Genomic DNA, 21,391 nt, shown 5'->3' on the forward strand with positions numbered 1-21,391 from the left:
GCAGTCGGTGCCCTACACATATTTAGGCCCTGATATACTTCCTAAGAAGTTCTTCTTTGTTCTTCGTTCAGGGGTAAAACAAAGTTTGAAACAGCCAATCAATGGTATACTGTTTGCAAACATTCAGATACCCATCACACCGCTGTGGGAGGCATTTAGAAGTACATTTAAATATGAGGACACTCAAGACTACATGTAAAACCTTAACTATGTGACATTAAAATGTGTTATCAATGACTACAGTATATGCCTCATTCTATGAGTAGAATCCACATGAGGTCAGTAAAAGAAGCTGTTTTAACAACTTGATGATTTAAAGTAATATATGCAGTAGATAATGTTTAATTTGTCTAGTTTACACTCTCAATTCATGGAGCTATTGAGCTTATACACTATACGTGGCCATAAAATGCGCCGATTACACTCTGTTATTATTATTTATGATGACACGGATACTACTGCAAAGATGTGTGTACTGGATAAAAGAGTGTTAATGGGCAAAATGCAGACAAAACAATGATGTCAAGAGAGGTGTATCTTTGGGCAGATGTGTGAATGGCCTGTGAGTATTTGAGTAGATTTTATTAATTTTGTAGACTAATTAAACAAACAAAAAATTGCATGACATGGTCTTGGAAATTGTCTCTACACGAACAGTCATACAGATGTAGAATGTTAGTACGTTTGCATCAGCTCGCTAATAACTGTGCACGCCAGTGTGTTCATGTTGACTGATCTTGACTGAATGAACAACGTAAACAGAATTAGCTGTAAGCCTCAAAGTAGGCGGAGCTTCAGGTCACATCTACTGATGACATGGACCAATGGCAGTAAGAAGGTGTTTAGCAGCTGGTAAGAAGTTTTCCTAAAAGTTTGCAATGGCGAGCTGTTACGTACCACCGAAACAAACTCAAAAACACCTTCTTTTTGGTCAGACTTTTTTTGAAATGACATCACACCCATTTGTTCTTCGATAAGTATATCGCGGCCTTTAAAGACTCAGGGGCAGATTCACTAAACAGTTGCGCCACTTTTGCACATGGTATTTCAGTGCAATCAGTGCTGAAATTGCGCTGCGTCTTCAATATTTAAATGAAGTCATTGTCATTCCTTTCCATGCAAACACGCCTCCTTTCTATTTAAATTAGGCTCATTAAAGATTGCGCTTCATTCACAAAACTCTGTGCAATTTGCCCTGCGCAATTTACATTGCGCTATTACCGCCAAATGAAAGTAGGCAGTAAAATGAATTTTATTTAAAAGAGATGTTTGTGAAAATTTTCAACCCATTATTTCAGCAGTAATTAATCAAATACTCATTAAATGATTTTGAAGTATGTTAAAACCTGGCATATATCCAGATGCGCGGTGTCGTTAAGCGCACGTTCCGCATGTTTAAGAGATGATCTAGGTGTCTGGATCAAAGTGATGCTGTTCAGTCCCTGCAGGGTGGGTAAAATACGGTGGTCTGCATTATCCTTGGCTATACTGCACTCAGAATCGAACCGCAAGATCAGAATTGCATTCAGCAGCATTTTTGTGGCCGTGTTTGCACAGTTGCCTGATCTGCATAATTCCTTTAGTGAACCAAGCGCCAAGTGAGTGCAAAAAATTCATTCTTAGTGAATTTGCCCCACACAATCTATTTTCGTTCTTTCAGACTTTTAGTAGCAGACCAGTTGCCGACTCAAAACATCAAAGGCGACGAGCTCAATTCATGTGTGTGCACTAGGCTTAACCCAACAACTGTGCCTAAACCCAACCAATTCTCAACCATATAAAAGACTTCTTGGCAAGGAAGTTTGCATGTTGTTTCTGACGGTTCCTGTACCCTAGGATCGGACACATTATGCCGAATCACCGCCATCTCCTTTCAGACATTTTTGCTTCAGCTCCATCATGTTTATCTTCCCCAGAAGCGGTTGCGTCAGTAGCATAGTACACCCGGGTTTGCATTATCAGTTACAAGTACGATTTGGAGGTTCCATTTTTCACCTTTAACATTAAATTTTTACTCCACTGATGGTTAGGTTTAGGCTTGGGGTAAAGTTTATAAAATATCCATTCCTCTTCACTGTATTACAGCCTGTACAGCTGAAAACAACTCGCTTTATTACTCACTTTAAGATCCCTTCTGTGGACATTTCACCTGGAAAATGAGAAGGATATAGCTGCAGGCAGAGCTCCAAAAAGGGGCAGGAGATCCAAACCACCAGCCAAGATGTAGGGAGCCTCTAACCTAACCCTGTCCCTGTCCCTAACCCTAATCGTGAGTGGAAGTGATGCCCCCTTTTGGAATTGGCACAACCCCTTCTGGAGTAACGGCACCCTCTTTTGGAGATTACGCCCCCATTTGGAGATCTCCGACCTTCAGCTATACTTACTTGTGGAAAATGGAGCTCACACGTGCACATACGCCCAGCAACATTTACCTTTTTTGACTCTGGAGGCAGTGTTTCACATTTCTGTAAGCACAGACCGATTTTAGCTAAAGAAAATTCAACCTACTCTGTCCAATTTCACTGTGAGATCAGACTGTTGAGCTTATGTGGACCATTTGTTTGACTGACAGATAAACCTTGTTATGGCATGAGTGGCATATGAGTGACAAAACACAATAATATACAAGAAATATTCCACCTCATTTCTTTCTTGTTCTCTCTGTTCGGTCCCTAGAGTCTGACCAAGAAGAAAATCTAGTTTTTTTAAATGAAAAAAACTCTTAACACCAGAGTGATCTGCGAAATGGGAAATGCATTAATTATGAAACCTTTGGCCTTCAGTCCAATTCTACTCTCAGCTCCCAAAGAATAACTGAACATGATCTTTTCAAATCTTTTAACAAACCAGTCAAGTGTCAGGGAATACTGCACAACGAAAAGGGATTAAGAGAAATCCTTTAACAAACCAGTCCACTGTTAGGGATTTTCCTTCTCTTTCCTTCTCTTAATACACTCTATGATTTAAGTATGTTATAAAGGCTAAAACTGCAATTAGAGTAAATGAAAGCTTATACTGTTCCAGTAATGGCCCTTAGCACTGTCCATACTGAGTGCAATCTCAGCTCTTTTAAAGTTGTTTGCTGTTAGCGCCACGGTGCTGTGATTGTTTGTTGCAAAGCTGTCGAATCATGTGTGTGAAGAATGAGAATGTTCAGTGATATTAGTTGTTTGACAGTAACAGTGTTCAACACGTCATCACATGTCAAACAGGGGTTCAGTGCTAGTAATTATTTTGTGTTATTAGTATTTTTTCATTAAGAATATAGGACATTTGTATTGTCCTATTTAGTTTGCTTAGTGGCATGAATGAATTGTTTTGCTGACAAACTTTACAGTTTTCTCAATTGATTTTACAAATTTGACCTAAGGTCAATATTCTCAAAACAATGAACATAGCCGTCTGAACAATAATTAATAGTCCTAAACAAGTTGAAACCTTTTCTTGATTTTCATAATTTTCATAATTTTCTCAAAACACTAATCAAATTCTCAGTTTCAAGGTAAATGCTTTCAACTAAATCAAAGAAAGTTTCTCAAATGTATATGTCAGGTTGTCGAATAGCATCATATTGTTACCTGCTGCCTTAGTAATGCACACAGTAATGAAAATGCAATTTACTAAATCATTCACAAAACTATCATGAATTTGCTATCTATAAAAACTCAGAGCAAACAAGCAGTGAGGAAGAAAAAGAAGGATAATAAAAGAGGTGTAGACTGAGAAGAGGTAGAGTGGGTAGAGAAAGAGGAAATAGGAGGAAGCTGTGGTGAGGAATGCTGAAGGATTTCTCAACTCTTTCAGGGGTGTGCATTGAAAGAGTCGAGGAAAGAGAAAGTGGACATGGTATAATGATGATGAGCAGAGAGGAAGAGAACCTCAGGGTGAAAGATGAGACTAAAGAAGACACAGAAGAGGCTCAAATGATCTGAAAGCCACTCTGATTCATCATGTTATGAATCATGATCTGTCTCTGAGACAGACCGAGAGTTTGGCCTAATGTGAGCAGATCTACAATGACTTCAATCTCAAAAACAAAAATAAATTGGTCTGCACCACAATCAACAACAAGGGTCAGCAAGGACCCAACATCACCATTTGTGCTTTGTTGTCCTGATAAAGGGTCAGACAATACTATACAGTATATATAGCATGTGTGTGTGTGTATATATATATATATATATATATATATATATATATATATATATATATATATATATATATATATACAGGTGCATCTCAATAAATTAGAATGTCGTGGAAAAGTTCATTTATTTCAGTAATTCAGCTCAAATTGTGAAACTCGTGTATTAAATAAATTAAATGCACACAGACTGAAGTAGTTTAAGTCTTTGGTTCTTTTAATTTTGTTGATTTTGGCTCACATTTAACAAAAACCCACCAATTCACTATCTCAAAAAATTAGAATATGGTGACATGCCAATCAGCTAATCAACTCAAAACACCTGCAAAGGTTTCCGGAGCCTTCAAAATGGTCTCTCAGTTTGGTTCACTAGGCTACACAATCATGGGGAAGACTGCTGATCTGACAGTTGTCCAGAAGACAATCATTGACACCCTTTACAAGGAGGGTAAGCCACAAACATTCATTGCCAAAGAAGCTGGCTGTTCACAGAGTGCTGTATCCAAGCATGTTAACAGAAAGTTGAGTGGAAGGAAAAAGTGTGGAAGAAAAAGATGCACAACCAACCGAGAGAACCGCAGCCTTATGAGGATTGTCAAGCAAAATCGATTCAAGAATTTGGGTGAACTTCACAAGGAATGGACTGAGGCTGGGGTCAAGGCATCAAGAGCCACCACACACAGATGTGTCAAGAAATTTGGCTACAGATGTCGTATTCCTCTTGTTAAGCCACTCCTGAACCACAGACAACGTCAGAGGCGTCTTACCTGGGCTAAGGAGAAGAAGAACTGGACTGTTGCCCAGTGGTCCAAAGTCCTCTTTTCAGATGAGAGCAAGTTTTGTATTTCATTTGGAAACCAAGGTCCTAGAGTCTGGAGGAAGGTTGGAGAAGCTCATAGCCCAAGTTGCTTGAAGTCCAGTGTTAAGTTTCCACAGTCTGTGATGATTTGGGGTGCAATGTCATCTGCTGGTGTTGGTCCATTGTGTTTTTTGAAAACCAAAGTCACTGCACCCATTTACCAAGAAATTTTGGAGCACTTCATGCTTCCTTCTGCTGACCAGCTTTTTAAAGATGCTGATTTCATTTTCCAGCAGGATTTGGCACCTGCCCACACTGCCAAAAGCACCAAAAGTTGGTTAAATGACCATGGTGTTGGTGTGCTTGACTGGCCAGCAAACTCACCAGACCTGAACCCCATAGAGAATCTATGGGGTATTGTCAAGAGGAAAATGAGAAACAAGAGACCAAAAAATGCAAATGAGCTGAAGGCCACTGTCAAAGAAACCTGGGCTTCCATACCACCTCAGCAGTGCCACAAACTGATCACCTCCATGCCACGCCGAATTGAGGCAGTAATTAAAGCAAAGGGAGCCCCTACCAAGTGTTGAGTACATATACAGTAAATGAACATACTTTCCAGAAGGCCAACAATTCCATAAAAATGTTTTTTTTTATTGGTCTTATGATGTATTCTAATTTTTTGAGATAGTGAATTGGTGGGTTTTTGTTAAATGTGAGCCAAAATCATCACAATTAAAAGAACCAAAGACTTAAACTACTTCAGTCTGTGTGCATTGAATTTATTTAATACACGAGTTTCACAATTTGAGTTGAATTACTGAAATAAATGAACTTTTCCACGACATTCTAATTTATTGAGATGCACCTGTATATATGGAAAGAGGATGAGGAAGTTTACTGTATATATATATATATATACAGTAAACTTCCTCATCCTCTTCCCACAGGAAGAGAAAGAACAACTGTGGGCCGGCTCATATGGAGGGCATTTGTTACCTTTACAAAGGTAATTTTTTTCTAACTGTGGTGGGGCAGGCGATGATGGCACGGAGCGAGGCTGAGATGTACACCTTGGGCGAATTATCTCTCCCAGCTGTTAGTGATTATGGCGAGGGCGGGCGAGGGATAAATCTGTGACCAGAGCTGCAGTCAAGAAAGAGACACCGGGAGAGAGAGAAACAATGACGCTGTGTATGTGCGTCAATGTTTTATGTCTGTGCTTGCTTTGTTTAATAAATGTCGAACGTTGGATGTGCACCCAGCTCCTGCTTCCTTCTTACCCAGACAAGTAGAAATCTTTCACACTAACCTTAGAAAATTACTCTCTCATCCTTTAATGTCAAATACATGTAGATTCATTAACAAGGTTCGGGAGGAGCAAGTTCTTTTAATCCGACCAATCACACATCCAGAGTAAGAGTATATAAACAGCCACTTGCCTCTACACGGCATCGAGTGTTTCCGGCATCCCTCCACCTCCCCATCTCCTCCTATCTATTCCATCAATACTAATCCAGTCTGGGTGGTTATTCGAGCCTGGGTCAAGTCTCGAGCCCTTCGCCCCGGACAGCGAGCCACACATGTTTACACTATCCTTAATACAGGATTACATTAACTTGCGAACTACTGGATTTATTTTAAACAATTAATTCAATTTTAAAATGATATGTTTCAATAATTACAAAATTGCATGATCTCTACATTGCATAATGTGCATTGTTTCTGAAACTTTTTCTCATTAACATATTTCCAAATATATTGGCTATTAAATTAACAGCCTACAAAACTAATGCACTGACACAGAGGAGTAGATGACTGCATTTCTCCAGATATGGAATGAGGAGCTTATAAAAAAAAAAAACATAGCAACTCCTTCATGCCAATTTAGTGAAACAATTTAAATATAAACATTTAACAATGAACATTAGTCAGAGATATGATTCACACACCAAAAGTGGTTAATGTTCTGTAAAATTATTATTGTATCATTAATAAAGTTTTATTTAACATCAAGGCTATTTAACACATCCAGATATTATTTTCGTTAATTTTATTATTAACTACATTGTAGCATTTAGTAATTTTAGCTCGGCAGCATGACAGTGAACTGATGCGGAGCATGAGAAGCGGAGTGCCTGTCTGTGTGTGTTTATGGTGCGAGCTTCTGACAATGGCTCTGCAACATCTGCACAACGGACGGCATGGAACAAATCATTTTAACGAAAATTCAAATGAAGATCGCGATGGATATATTTAGAACTATATCAGATTGCAGGGGATTTTTTTGTTGTTGCCCAGAGCCCCCATTAATTTCCGACCCTGGGTGGAACGAGAGATGGAGATAAGAGATGTAACAGGTGTTTAAGTGTCTCTCTTCACCATGCAGCTGGCACATTACACAACACATTTTTGCTATTTCTGTCTTTCTTGCAAATGTGCTGCATTATGAATAATTAGGAAGCGCTAAGATATGAAAGATGTTCACTGTCACACGCTCGCTATGTTAACAGCTTTGTTGGTTATAAACAGGAATGATATAGTTTTATCGCGTCGCTTGCTTATGGAGACGCGGTATAACACCATTTGCATGTCGAATTAACAGGTTTAGAAAGGATTATGCATCTATAACATCTTAAGTTCAGTAACTATGCAAAAAAGCACTCCTCACTGCGCTTGCTTACACTAAATTCAACAAGTGCTCAAACGCGCTGCTGACTGCTGCACGAGAGAGAAAGTGAGAGAAAAAATTGATTTATTTGCGCAGCATCTGGAATTACAGATTGATACAAAAACAAGGTTATTGATTTGATTTGTTCATCTGTATCTAGTCGTTTACTAATTCGCTGCTGCACTGTAAAGTGATTCAAAGTGTGCGAGACCTTTCCACATTATGAAGGTGGAACTTGCGGGAATTATTGCAATTGTATTAATACCCACAGTCCCACACTGAATTTCAGTCCCTGCAAACTGTATTATATTAAAATATGAAAGTTGCCCTGATTCCCCTCCTTTATGAGTTCATTATGCAAAAAGCAAAACATTACTCTGCAATCTGCTAAATTAAAGCTCATTATTTTTCCACTCTTGTCATATACTGTACGTCAACACGGGCTAAATCAAAGGTCATCACGGGCCAACTCTGGCCCGCGGGCACTGGTTTGGACATCTCTTGGAGAAATGTATAAAATCACTTGAGAAAAGTCTATTCACAAACTATCCATACAAAATATTATGTGAAAGCACAAAACTTCAGCCAAAGAAGAGTTTGTAATTATTTCATCTTTATGGAAGTACACTTGGGCCCAGCAGGAGAACTGAAATGTGTGAAGTGTAGTATAAAAAATAAAAAGATTTTTAATGGTATTAGATCGTTTTTGTTTTTATTTTCTGTTATATTTTATTTTATGGCCATTATTAAATGTATAAATGTTACTATTCATTAACCCTCCTATTGCGTTTGGGCCATTTTAATAATAAATTTGAAATACCACACAGTTTTTTGTACGGGAACCAAACTTCAAGACTATCAAAATAGCGGGGGCCTGGGTAGTTAAGCAAGTAAAGACACTGACTACACTCCAGGGCATGCTGAGTGACTCCAGTCAGGCTTCCTAAGCAACTAATTGGCCCGGTTGCTAGGGTGGGTAGAGTCACATTGGGTTAACCTCCTCGTGGTCACCATAATGTGGTTCTCGCTATCAGTGGGGCACATGGTGAGTTGTGCGTGGATGCCGCGGAGAATAGCGTGGGCCTACACACGTACTAGGTCTCCACGGTAACGCTCTCAACAAGCCACATGAAAAGATGCGTGGATTGACGGTCTCAGACGCGGAGGCAACTGAGATTCGTCCTCCGCCACCCGGATTGAGGCGAGTCACTACGCCACCAGGAGGACCTAGAGTATATTGGGAATTGGGCATTCCAAATTGGAGAGAAAAACGGAGAGAGAGAGAAAAAAAAGACTATCAAAATACACATAATACTTTTTTTCCAGTTTTTTTAATAAACTGTTTAAGAGATATAACCATTTCAGAAAAAAAAACATCTTTTGTGTTCACGGGTCAGTTTTGACCTGGGCATCACTTGTGGCTTTACACATGATATTATGTAGATTTTTTTTGTACATCTATGAATTAGATTAAATACCTGTACATTTAATTAATAGTACTAACCCCCACCATCAGACAGTCAGTGAACGGACTGTGGTTGGTCCATGGGCATGCTGACTGCAGCCTAGACTAGGCACAAACCAACCTGGATCACAATGGACATTCATGCTAGTCTAAGCTGGTTTGTTCAGCAGTCTTTGCATTCTAGTTTTCAAGCTTTGCTCATCGTTAGCACAATCTTGTTATTTGTGTTTGTAGTGTTTAATGAGAATATCATATAGCTGCATATTGGTTTCTCAGTTTTTGTCAAGTGAGAACAGCTTTTTCCTGTGAGTTCTTGTTTGTTATGATCTCTCCGAGGACCTCCTTATGGGTTTTGAACTCCACTTCTCCAAAGGTTTATTTGTAAACAGCAGTTACTGTGTATAACAGCCTTTATTTGCAGACTTTCATATGACTTCTTTGCACTAGGTACTTCAATAAGTTTAATTTTGTTTTTCTGTCATGTTTAATCTGATTTGACTTTTCACACATGCAAACTTTTTTGTAGTATATGGGCCATAAACATGTGGATCCCCCACAGCTACTGGGCTCAGTGCAGTCAGACAGATAAGAGGTTAGATATAAAGTCCATAAATGTGCTGGAGGGAAGGCAGGGGGACGGACCACACTACCAGAGCACTGATACAGCACTGAGGGAAAGTGTCATCATGGGCTTCTTTAAAAAGAAGCAGAGAGGTAGATGGGGAGGTGAGAGGAGTCATGTTTTTGGAGGCAAGGAGAGAGAAAGAGAAAGGTCTTGAGAAAACAAAGCATGTGAGAGGAAGTGAGGAGTGAAGAGAGCTGAGCTAAGAAAAGGGAGAAGGAGGGCAAATGTAGATACATAGAATAGGATATTTAGATGTCTTTAGACTGGCGTGTTGAAGCAGTTTGTGTAGGGCTGAATGATTAATCAAAATAAAATCAAAATTGCTAAATGACCTTGTGTCATTATTAAAACTCAAGGGCTGCGATTTAATTAAATATATAAAAAGTCTATACTTGCTGCTCACTGCGCTTTATGTGCACAGCTCTGTTCTCTGTAGTGTATTACACATACTGTATTTAAGAACATGCATGAGGCTCATGATACAGTGTTTTCAGTGGTTTCAGCATGGATCTGTTCTGTCTGTAGTGCATTACACATAGTCTAAGCATGCTCGATGATACAGTATTTTCAGAGTGGTTCTGTTCTTGTTTCACACAAATTCTCGTGCTCAGAGTTAACAGGCATACTCTAGTTTGGTTCGTTGTGCCAACGTAAGCTGAGTGCGTTATATTTACAGTGCTCTAGATTTACTAATAATTCCAAATATGCTTGGCTGCTTAAAGTTACTCTCCAAATCTAAAGTAACCCCATAGCACAGCGTTTGAGGAACAGAAGAGTGGGTGAGGGCATTTCACTGCATTAAAATGTACAAATACAAATATACAACTACAAATTAAACTCAAAGGTCTTCCTTCAGTTTTCCGCAAAAATAAAAGCTTGAGCTGGACTGCATATCAATGCAACATGCACATTAAGAAATTATTAAAGAATCATGGTACTATTGTAGGGATGTCAAACTTTACCTGAGTCTCTGCAGTTCCGATAGTACAGAGCATCGACTCAATTCAGTTCCCACTCGCTGACTAAAACACGACTGCTTTTAAATGCTTACAGGCTTATTTGAGCACGTGTTCTGAACTCCTTTTTCACTTTTGAATGGACAGTTAATCAAATTGAAATCGTGATATGTCCTAGTGTGATGATTAAACTGCAAAAGGATGCGATTTAATAAAAAAATATATACGGCCTGCATGTGCTGCGCTCTTCAAAGTGAGTGTGTAAAGCCGCTCATAATCCACGTTTTATGAGCATCTCGTGCTGTGCGGTAGATGAAAGAAGAGAGCACACATTCACTGTAAAGTGCACATTACCTGCAGACTATAAATGTATTTATATAAATAAAATCATATAATTTTGCACTTTAACTCTTTAAGCTCAGACGCGAGATGGGCCTGCGAGAAAAACAATTATCGTCAAAATATCAACTACAGTCTTTACCAACAAAAAATAGGTATGGTTTGAAAGCTTAGAAGCTCTACTTTCCAATGCATGCAGGCATTATGACCAAAACTGAAAAAATGCTTTGAAATTTGCAGACAAATCAGAAGTGTTCCGTTTTCGTAAAATAATTATTATTATTTTTTATTTAATGTGCACTGTACATATTATTGCAATCAGCAAAAACATCAAACTGATCAAACAGCCATGTGTCATTGTGTCATGTTGTTGGAAAGCTCTCAAAAATTAGAATAGAACCAGCCTATTTGTTTTTCTCACAGACGAAAATATAGAGAGTAATAGCTAAGTATATTTCTTTGACAATTACGTTGGTGTTGCTTATATGCTGCGTTTTCACTTATAACTTCACGAAAAATAAATTGAACTCAAAATTATAACTTACCATTATTTAGAAGAGGTGATTATCTTTCAAACTTTCAAACAATGTTACATATGGCCACCAGGAGATGATGCAGACTCATTGAGTCAAAAGGCACTCATTCTGTGAAATCTCATTACTAAAATCATGTCTGCATGCTATGCATACCTCTAGTCATTGTTGTGTTTGCATGTGTAATTAGTTTTTATGTACAATTATTATGTTTTATTTGTTTGGAGAAGTTTTTGGACACTATGATAAATTATTTTTGTAACGCTAACTCTTGATTGCTTTGTCGTATCAACAAAATTTTTCTCAGATACAGTTGACATGATTGGTAACAAAAACAAAAGCAGTTTTTTTCGGAGCAAGCTTATTTACACAGATATATATAGTCAAATAAGAAAAACAAGAAAAAAAATATTTGAGATTTTTCATCAGGTTCTTAGACTGAGTGTCTCTGAATGTATCATAATCTATAGCATTAAAAAATTTGAAGTTTTCTTTACAATAACACCAAACACTTGACCTTCCTTGTTATTTGTTTTTTTGTCAAATTCTAAGCCTTTCATTTTGGGTATGCCATTGAAACAGGAAATTTTTAAAACACCTTCAGAGCTTAAAGGATTAATATTCGCACTGGGCCATATAACCAACGTCTTATCTGGCGGCGTGATACTACCGTCAAAAAACTTGAAAGCTTCACGTCAAAATAAAAGCTCGATTCAAATACAAGTTTGACAAATTAAATTAAAGAAATCGCAACAGAAATATATTACTACTGTTTAGTATAATGTGATATTAACTGTAATAATAATAATACTTATATTTAAGCAATATCTCACAAGTAAGAGTGCTATATTCATTTATACTGTGATGGTCTATTGTGCAGCACTTCATTTGACAAAAATAAGACAAATGTTGTGTTTTGGATTATGCTTTGAGAATCGTTACTGAAGCATTTCATTTGATTACAAAATGCAATGGTGTGTTGGAAAGTAATTGATCTTTTTTCATGTGATTAAAGTTTTATGAATTCACTTGATTAGACACCATTGTGATGATGAAACTGAATTAAACTAATACATGGAACAGTAAACAGAATTTTACTGTTGTGCGTGAAAATCCCAGGAGATCAGCAGTTACAGAAATACATAAACCAACCCGTCTGGCACCAACAATCATGCCATGCTCCAAATCACTGAGATCACATTTTTCCCCATTCTCATGGTTGATGTGAACATTAACTGAAGCTCATGACCTGCATCTGCATGATTTTATGCACTACACTGCTGCCACATGATTGGCTGATTAGATAATCACATAGATGATTGTTGGTGCCAGATGGGTTGGTTTGAGTATTTCTGGAACTGCTGATCTCCTGGGATTTTCACACATAACAGTCTCTAGAATTTACTCCGAATGGTGCCAAAAACAAAAAATATCCAGTGAGCGGCAGTTCTGTGGATGGAAACACCTTTAACAAAAGTCTATGGTAACTCAGATAACCGCTATGAACAATTGTGGTGAGAAAAATAGCATCTCAGAATGTTATTTAGAGATGCTGGTTGGTGGTTTTGGTGGCACAAGGGGGACTTACACAATATTAGGCAGGTGGTTTTAATATTGTGGCTGATTGGTGTAAATATATATACGTATATATATATATATATTGAAGATGTATGTGCTGACAATGTATGTGCTGACAGGGCACGTTTCCATATATTCGCATTTTTCTTTTCATGCCCTCGCTTCAATTTAGTACACTTGATTCATCTAATCAAAATATCCAAATTTGCACTGATGTGAGGATAAAAATATTGATGAATATTGTCAGTCAGTGATTGTTTTATTTCCCCTCTAGAGGCCACTGTTATACTGTAGAACCAACTTGTTCTTACTGTAGACTCCTTCAGCGCCGGACACAGAGGAACACAGAGGAATTTAAAAAAAAACAACTATCAGCATTCATTTTTGCAGATAACCAATAGTTCCAAAAAATAACTACCGGCACCGATTAAACTGTAAAACCGATATATATCTTATAACCAATATGCAGAACCCATTTTTAATTATTGTCTCAATTCTGCTTTTTGTCACAATAATTTCTTGCATAATCTCTTGCATAGAAAATAGCTGGACAGGGGCAGTTTCATATTTTCCCATATGTCCACACTATCTCTCTTCCTCATTGTAACTAAAACAGCACATCAGTAACAAATATTCTCCCCTTCAACATTTTTTATCACCACAATTCAGCACAAAGGGATAACAACAATCACTCTCCATCACCCTTATCATTCTAAGCATGCTCAGTGTACTTACAGAGACCTCTTTGTCAAGACCATCAGCTGTATCTTCAGTATTCTCTTATCAGAGGCCCATTGCTGTCACTGTTGCCACGATGGAAGGGGTTGACCTCCAACAGCCCACCACAACCCAGCCCACAGCAGGTCCCAGATCAGTACCCTCTCAGAGTTTAAGAGCTGGCAAGGAGTGAAGAGGACAGGATCACACTGCTTGGACACATTCCAGGGAGAATAGATGGCACATTGCTTTTAACAGCATTAGCATTCCACTATGACTGTTTATAATTTAGTGCTTTTACTCGGAGAAAATGGACAGGAAGAGGATGTGTGACTAGTGGGAGAAAATTTCTGATGTTTGAACTACATGCTGAGACGCTGCTGGGCTTCGAGTCTGTGTTCTGAATTGAGACATTGACATTTCTTTATTTTTTCAGGCCGAAAAAATATAATGTTGATTGAATATATTATGCTACTTTCAGTTACTGATTAAAAAAAAAAATAAAAAAAAATTATTATCTTCAACAAAACTGAAAATCACAAATATTTTGTCTTACAAATACTATATATGATAATTTAACGGACATGTTCCAGTTTGTTTTATTACATGTTTTATTACATTTATGTTGTTCTGTGGTGTAGATGATGTCATTCTAACCAGTCTCTGAACAATAGAGTCTGGGAGTGTCCATATAGCTCTTTTAAACATACAGTATGCTGTGGTAACACTTTACAATAAGGTTCCATTTGTTAACATTAGCTTACAACATTAACATGTACAAACAAAAAAACACTACTTTTACAGCATTAACTAATCTTGGTTAATTTTAGTTTCAACATATACACATTTTTAAAATCAAAAGTAGTATTATTTAACATTAGTTAATGCACTATGAACTAACAATGAAATTTTTTTATTTTAGTAAATAAGATTAATAAATGCTGTAAAAAACATATCGCTCATTGTTTGTTCATGATACCTAATACATTAACTAATGTTGATGAATGGAACCTTTTTGTAAAGTGTTACTTATGCTTTTAATTCACTGTCAAATCTACTGTCACTTTTTGCCATTTTTCTGCCCTCTTTTGCCTCCATTCAAACCAGTATTTTACCTACTGGAATCCTGGTCTTGGTGCTGTTGGCACAGGTTTTTGGTCCCAACCCGGGTACTAAATTTGGACAAGTCTCTCCTACTAAACTAGTCAACTCAGTCTGTAAGCCTTAATGCATTATTCCCATAAATATGTAGCCATGTTTAAAAATTGTGCCCCTAATTATTGCACATTAGTATCTATTTAAATAGCATTGCATGTGGAACGCCTGTATATACAGCACAGTATGATTGCACATGCAGGTAGTTGTCCTATATCATACTGCCTCCTTGTGGATGGAATGGTTACTGTGGCTGTTATCCTCTTGCTGAAATAGAAGTCTTTTAACAATGCCCCTGTCATATATTAATTTTTTTTTCATCATCTAGAAACGTTGTCCAGCCGAGTGTCTGCAACCCATGAGCAATGCATCAGAAGAAGCAGCAGTCCAAACTCTCTGTGGCCCCTTTCCTCCCATCTGCTCTCTTCTAATGTAAGTGATGAGCACAATACACATGTATTGAAACCTATAGTCCTTATTATGTTATTGAACTTTATTTGGTTTCAAATGTCCAGCTGTGTTGTGCTGCTTTTAGTGGAATAACAGTAGTGTTTTACATATGGAAATTAAGTTTCACTGAAGACAGTTGCCTATGAGTGCCCCCTCACTCTCTCTCTCTCTTTCTACAGCATCTCTCTTTCTGCTTTTCAGGGTTTGATGGAGATCTGGTCGGATGACAGCTGGAACTGTTGTCATAACTGGAGGAATTCTCGCAACAGTAATACTCCTGTGTATCATTACAGTGCTTTGTTACTGTAGACTCCAGGTAAATATTGCATAGAGGGTACAAAATACAGCCTTAAATTCTCTATCCACAAATTGTCAGTGAAGAAAGTATTTTCTAGCTAAATACAAATTTAAATTAAATAGACAAAATGTATACATTTAAAAAAAAAAAACTAAATTAAGCTATTATTTGGCAGGGGCAATAGTTTGGGACCAAATGTTGGTCTGTAGTTATTGATAAACTTGAAAAATATTTGATTATTTTTTCTCACAAAAACTTAGGTAACAGGTTTAATGGCTGAGTTTGAATGCAGTCAGCACAACAATATTTGTACAAATTAAGACGGTGGAATGAGATTAAAATGCCAGTGAGTGTGTTTACCGCACAATCTTACACTGATTATGTTTAGTAATCCGACAATGTGTGTGGTCATGTAAATGCCTTAAAGGGATAGTTCACCCAGAAATAAAAATTCTCTCAATATTTAATCACCCTCATGCCATCCCAGATGTGCATGACTTTCTTTCTTCTGCAGAACACAAATGAAGAGTTTTTTAGAAGAAATCTTTAGCTCTGTAGGTCCTTTCAATGCAAGTGAATGGTGAACAGACCATTCAAGCTCCAAAAAATCACATAAAGGTACATAAAAGTAATCCATATGACTCCAGTGGTTTAATATATGTCTTTTGAAGCGATGCAATCACTTTTTTTTCTTGTAATGGTTAGAAATTATGCAGGTTGAGACACTGTTAAATATGTTTTTTTTTTTAATTTTATTAAAAGACATCTGTGGTGGACAGATTAAAAAACTACATTTTGTGGTATTTTGTGGAAAGTGCAATTACATTTATGCACTGCAGATCCCCAGTTCAAGTGGATATTATTATATAAATTCCTGTTTAAAACCCATTGCAGAGTCGCTTTCCCCCCTGTGATCAAATAAGTGTGGTATTCAACAATTTAAGGAAGATATCCTGACAATTCCTGATTTAATTCCCTTTCCCCTCACCGTCTCTCCTTCACAGTATTATTGTTGTAAGAGGAATGAGTCCGAAGGGGAGGCGGGCTCAGTCGGTGATCCTCAGCCACAGTTTGCTTGCAACGCATGCAGCGCGCCAGGGGTGGACGGGGCGGCCGTCACCCCTCTCTCGCTGCCCTATGACCCCACTCCGTCGCACAACTACTGCCCCACCTGCTCACCCCACTACCTCCGTGGCATGGATGAGATGCATAATGGTGGTGAACGCCTGTCCTACATGCCAACTCACTATGAGAACCATGGTGCCACTGCCCTTGGTCTGGCTGCCATGTACGGCCCCGTGCTGAGCCGTCGCAGCACACCAGACTTTTACACCAACACTCGAGCCATCAGCACTGACGTATGACCCTCACAGACTCGCTGACAGACCCAGGGACAGAGCTCCCTGTATGGACCAGGCCTCAGCAGGCCATCTTTAGAGCACCTGGGGCTGTGCCTAGATCTCCACGGAGCCAAGAGTCAAAAGACATATAGGATGTTATGTTATTCTTACACATAGATCTGATCTACACAGGCCATCTTCAGTCTTCCATTTTCTTTAGTTTCTCTGCTGTTTACCTTTTCTTCTTGCACACCCCTTCCTCTCTCTTCTGTGGTGTTTTCAAGTAAGAACAGTGGGGCTTTGTATTATACTGTATCAAGTGTTTGTGGTTTTTATTTGCTTTTTAAATGTAAGTTTTGAAGGTTAACATGCAAATAGCATATTATATATTTACCCGAAAATGTTTTGATAAAGCATAAATTTAGTAAAATTAGAAAAACAGAGCTGGTACAGTCCGAAAAAGCCATTGTTGTATTTCTGGTAAACACTCCACACTGTTGTTTCCTTTAAAGAATGCCTTTTAATGGCTTTTAAAAATGCTTCTATGGAGAGAGTGTAGATTTGAGTATTGAAATTTGCTCAGTTACATAAATATAACTGGAAAATATCCCCTATGATATGCCAAATCTTTTTATTTGAAACATTTAACTGAGGATAGGAAATAAACCAAAAATGTGTTTGTAAGTTGGGAATATGCAAAATGAATGATTACTGATTTGTCCCGTCGTTGTTTCACATTGGTCTATTCATATATAAATATATGTGTCACAATAACTAAAATTCACAATGGCACAGAGATATATTTTAAAATTTGTTGTACTGTCAAATAAGAATCAGGATTGAATAATATATTGTCTATTCTTACTTTTCACTTTGTTGTCCATTCACACCACACTACATATTACAATAAAGGGCTTTTTTAAGCAATATAATTAGGGGTCCAAGCACCGAAGGTGCAGGAACTCAATTGTATTTGTTCCGATTTTCTTATTATTTTTCTTCTTCTTCTTCTTCTTCTTATTTTTCTGCCCTAAAAGTGTCTGGGCGTCAGAGACCGTAAGTTGTAGAGATTCCAAACTTGGCAGGATGGTTCCAAATCCCCCCTTTTGCTAGAAACAAAATAATTTTTTCCTCTGATCCCTTGCGTCATGCAGAAGAGTTTTACCCCCTGACAGAATTTTGCTCCGCGCCTTCGTTTTCCCGCTATTTTGGATTGTTTGAAAAAAAAAAATCAGCGCAAACTCGTCCTAGGCCGTTTGCCCGATCGGATCCAAACCAGTGCAGAATGATTCAGCAGAGTCCCAATATGAAAAGTTAGCAAAGGAAATTGAAATTCTGATTTATCGTCAAATGGCCTGCCAAAACATTTGTAGTGGGTGTGTCCATTTTACTAAAATGGTTATAACTTTTCAACGGATTGCGGTATTATCACCAAATTTGGTAAACTTATGTATGGGCTCATGCTGAGGTCACACAAAAAATATTGCACCTTTGCATCTTGGTGGCGATATAATAATTAAAAAAATAAATGGCTCTAACTATGGAATCGTTGGTCCAATCGACTTAAAATTTGCGTGCACTGTCTTTGTCCAAGGTGCCATCAAAGTCCATGAGCACAGTCGCATATCTTTAAAAACATGGCTGCCATCGAACAATCAGCTTTCAGCAGCTTTTATATAGGGTTAAATAAGGCCGATCGGAACTAAACTTGGTATGCCTATTTGTCTTTTGGCTCAAGACGTCTGTGCAAAATTTGACAAAAAATGGCCACGTGGAGAAGCTATTGCGTTTTACATGCATGTAAATTGTTGTACCGCTGTGTTTAAAAAATAAACACATTATTCAGACCATGCTGTAAACCTCCTCATTCTAAACAACTTTGCCTTAAGCACCATTGGTTTGAAACAAAACGTTCAATAAATACTCGAGATTATTTTAAAAGAGTACTGTTTCGAACTAGTCGTAGGCCGTTCCCCCAATTGGAACCAAACCAGTGCAGAAACATTCTCTGGAGTCCCAAAATGAAAAGTTATCAAAGGAATTGTACAATTGTAATTTATCGTCAAACGGTATGCCAAAATGTTCATAATGGCGCACCTCTGCCTCTTGGTGGTGCTATAAAGGTTAAAAACCAAATGGTTCTAAATATGGAACCGTTGGTCCGATCGACTTGAAATTTTGCATGCATTCTATTTGCCCAAGGTGTCATCAAGGTCTATGAGGACAGTCGCATATTTTGAAAAACATGGCCGCCATCGACCAATCAGCTTTCAGCAGCTTTTATATAGTCAATTTGTACAATTTGGCATCCACTGGATCATTTCTTTCAATTCTGATTATTTTGGTTATTTCTTCACATGTGCTTGGACCCCGATTTGTAATATGTATCTGTAACAGTGTCATATCATTTACAGTACAAACCTAACACAACAGTTTGAAAATCATTTTGAAGCAATGTCAATTATCAAATTACTGGAATTAAATGACTGGGATATTTTTAATTTATTTTATTTTTATTGTATTTGTATTTTTTTTTATTTTTTAAACAATATGCCCTGTTTATGTAATATTATGGTAATCATGACAAAATGGTTCTTATAGGAACATTCAGTTTTCTTGTCTTTGCACATGTTTATTTTATGTCTTGTTTGAATAACTATTGGTTTACGAATTGAACATTTATTCTTTGTGTCTTATGTCTGGATCCATGCAGTCTGAAGCACTGTTGTTAGTTACTGTATCACATAACAAATCACAAGATGGCACTTCTATTTTACATGTAAATACTTTTTGGCAAAAAAAATTAAAAATAAAAAATAAAAAAAATATATATATTACATAATGTAATATGTAATATATACACTATATTGCCAAAAGTATTCGCTCATCTGCCTTTAGACGCATATGAACTTAAGTGACATCCCATTCTTAATCCATAGGGTTTAATATGACGTCGGCCCACCCTTTGCAGCTATAACAGCTTCAGCTCTTCTGGGAAGGCTTTCCACAAGGTTTAGGAGTGTGTTTATGGGAATTTTTGACCATTCTTCCAGAAGCACATTTGTGGGGTCAGACACTGATGTTGGACGAGAAGGTCTGGCTCGCAGTCTTCGCTCTAATTCATCCCAAAGGTGCTCTATCGGGTTGAGGTCAGGACTCTGTGCAGGCCAGTCAAGTTCTTCCACACCAAACTCGCTCATCCATGTCTTTATGGACCTTGCTTTGTGCACTGGTGCGCAGTCATGTTGGAACAGGAAGGGGCCATCCCCAAACTGTTCCCACAAAGTTGGGAGCATGGAATTGTCCAAAATCTCTTGGTATGCTGAAGCATCCAGAGTTCCTTTCACTGGAACTAAGGGGCCAAGCCCAGCTCCTGAAAAACAACCCCACACCATAATCCCCCCTCCACCAAACTTCACAGTTGGCACAATGCAGTCAGACAAGTACCGTTCTCCTGGCAACCGCCAAACCCAGACTCGTCCATCAGATTGCCAGATGGAGAAGCGTGATTCGTCACTCCAGAGAACGCGTCTCCACTGCTCTAGAGTCCAGTGGCGGCGTGCTTTACACCACTGCATCCGACGCTTTGCATTGCACATGGTGATGTATGGCTTGGATGCAGCTGCTCGGCCATGGAAACTCATTCCATGAAGCTCTCTACGCACTGTTCTTGAGCTAATCTGAAGGCCACATGAACTTTGGAGGTCTGTAGCGATTGACTCTGCAGAAAGTTGGCGACCTCTGCGCACTATGTGCCTCAGCATCCGCTGACCCCGCTCTGTCATTTTACGTGGCCTACTACTTCGTGGCTGAGTTGCTGTCATTCCCAATCGCTTCCACTTTGTTATAATACCACTGACAGTTGACTGTGGAATATTTAGTAGCGAGGAAATTTCACGACTGGACTTGTTGCACAGGTGGCATCCTATCACAGTACCATGCTGGAATTCACTGAGCTCCTGAGAGCGGCCCATTATTTCATAAATGTTTGTAGAAGCAGTCTGCATGCCTAGGTGCTTCATTTTATACACCTGTGGCCATGGAAGTGATTGGAACACCTGAATTCAATTTTTGGATGGGTGAGCGAATACTTTTGGCAATATAGTGTATATATATATATATATATATATATATATATATATATATATATATATATATGAAAGTATATTAATCTATGGTTTAAAATTTTACCCTTAAGTACCCTAGAGTACCCTAATGTCCAATTTTTTCACAGAATGCTTTTAAAGTATAAATGAAGCATTTATAAATGCCTGTCAAATTTTATAACATTGGTCAATTATGATCAGAGTAATAAAAGCCA

The 21,391-nt window shown here is 38.1% G+C and overlaps 1 protein-coding gene and 1 long non-coding RNA gene across 2 annotated transcripts; both read left to right on the forward strand.

The window, feature by feature from the left end:
• Nucleotides 1-14,923: 14,923 nt before the first annotated feature.
• On the forward strand, nucleotides 14,924-15,647 carry LOC127442244 (uncharacterized). The gene is made up of 3 exons (XR_007897456.1): nucleotides 14,924-15,044; nucleotides 15,311-15,414; nucleotides 15,634-15,647. It is a non-coding gene; the product is annotated as an uncharacterized LOC127442244 (long non-coding RNA).
• Nucleotides 15,648-16,070: 423 nt separating this feature from the next.
• LOC127442725 (protein FAM163A-like) lies at nucleotides 16,071-17,094 on the forward strand. Its single transcript, XM_051700909.1, has 2 exons — nucleotides 16,071-16,076; nucleotides 16,735-17,094. Exons 1-2 carry the CDS (start codon nucleotides 16,071-16,073, stop codon nucleotides 17,092-17,094), a joined length of 366 nt encoding a protein of 121 aa, XP_051556869.1.
• The last annotated feature ends 4,297 nt before the right edge of the window (nucleotides 17,095-21,391 follow it).

The sequence above is a fragment of the Myxocyprinus asiaticus genome, chromosome 6 (genome assembly GCF_019703515.2).
Source record: "Myxocyprinus asiaticus isolate MX2 ecotype Aquarium Trade chromosome 6, UBuf_Myxa_2, whole genome shotgun sequence".
NCBI classification, from domain to species: Eukaryota; Metazoa; Chordata; class Actinopteri; order Cypriniformes; family Catostomidae; genus Myxocyprinus; species Myxocyprinus asiaticus.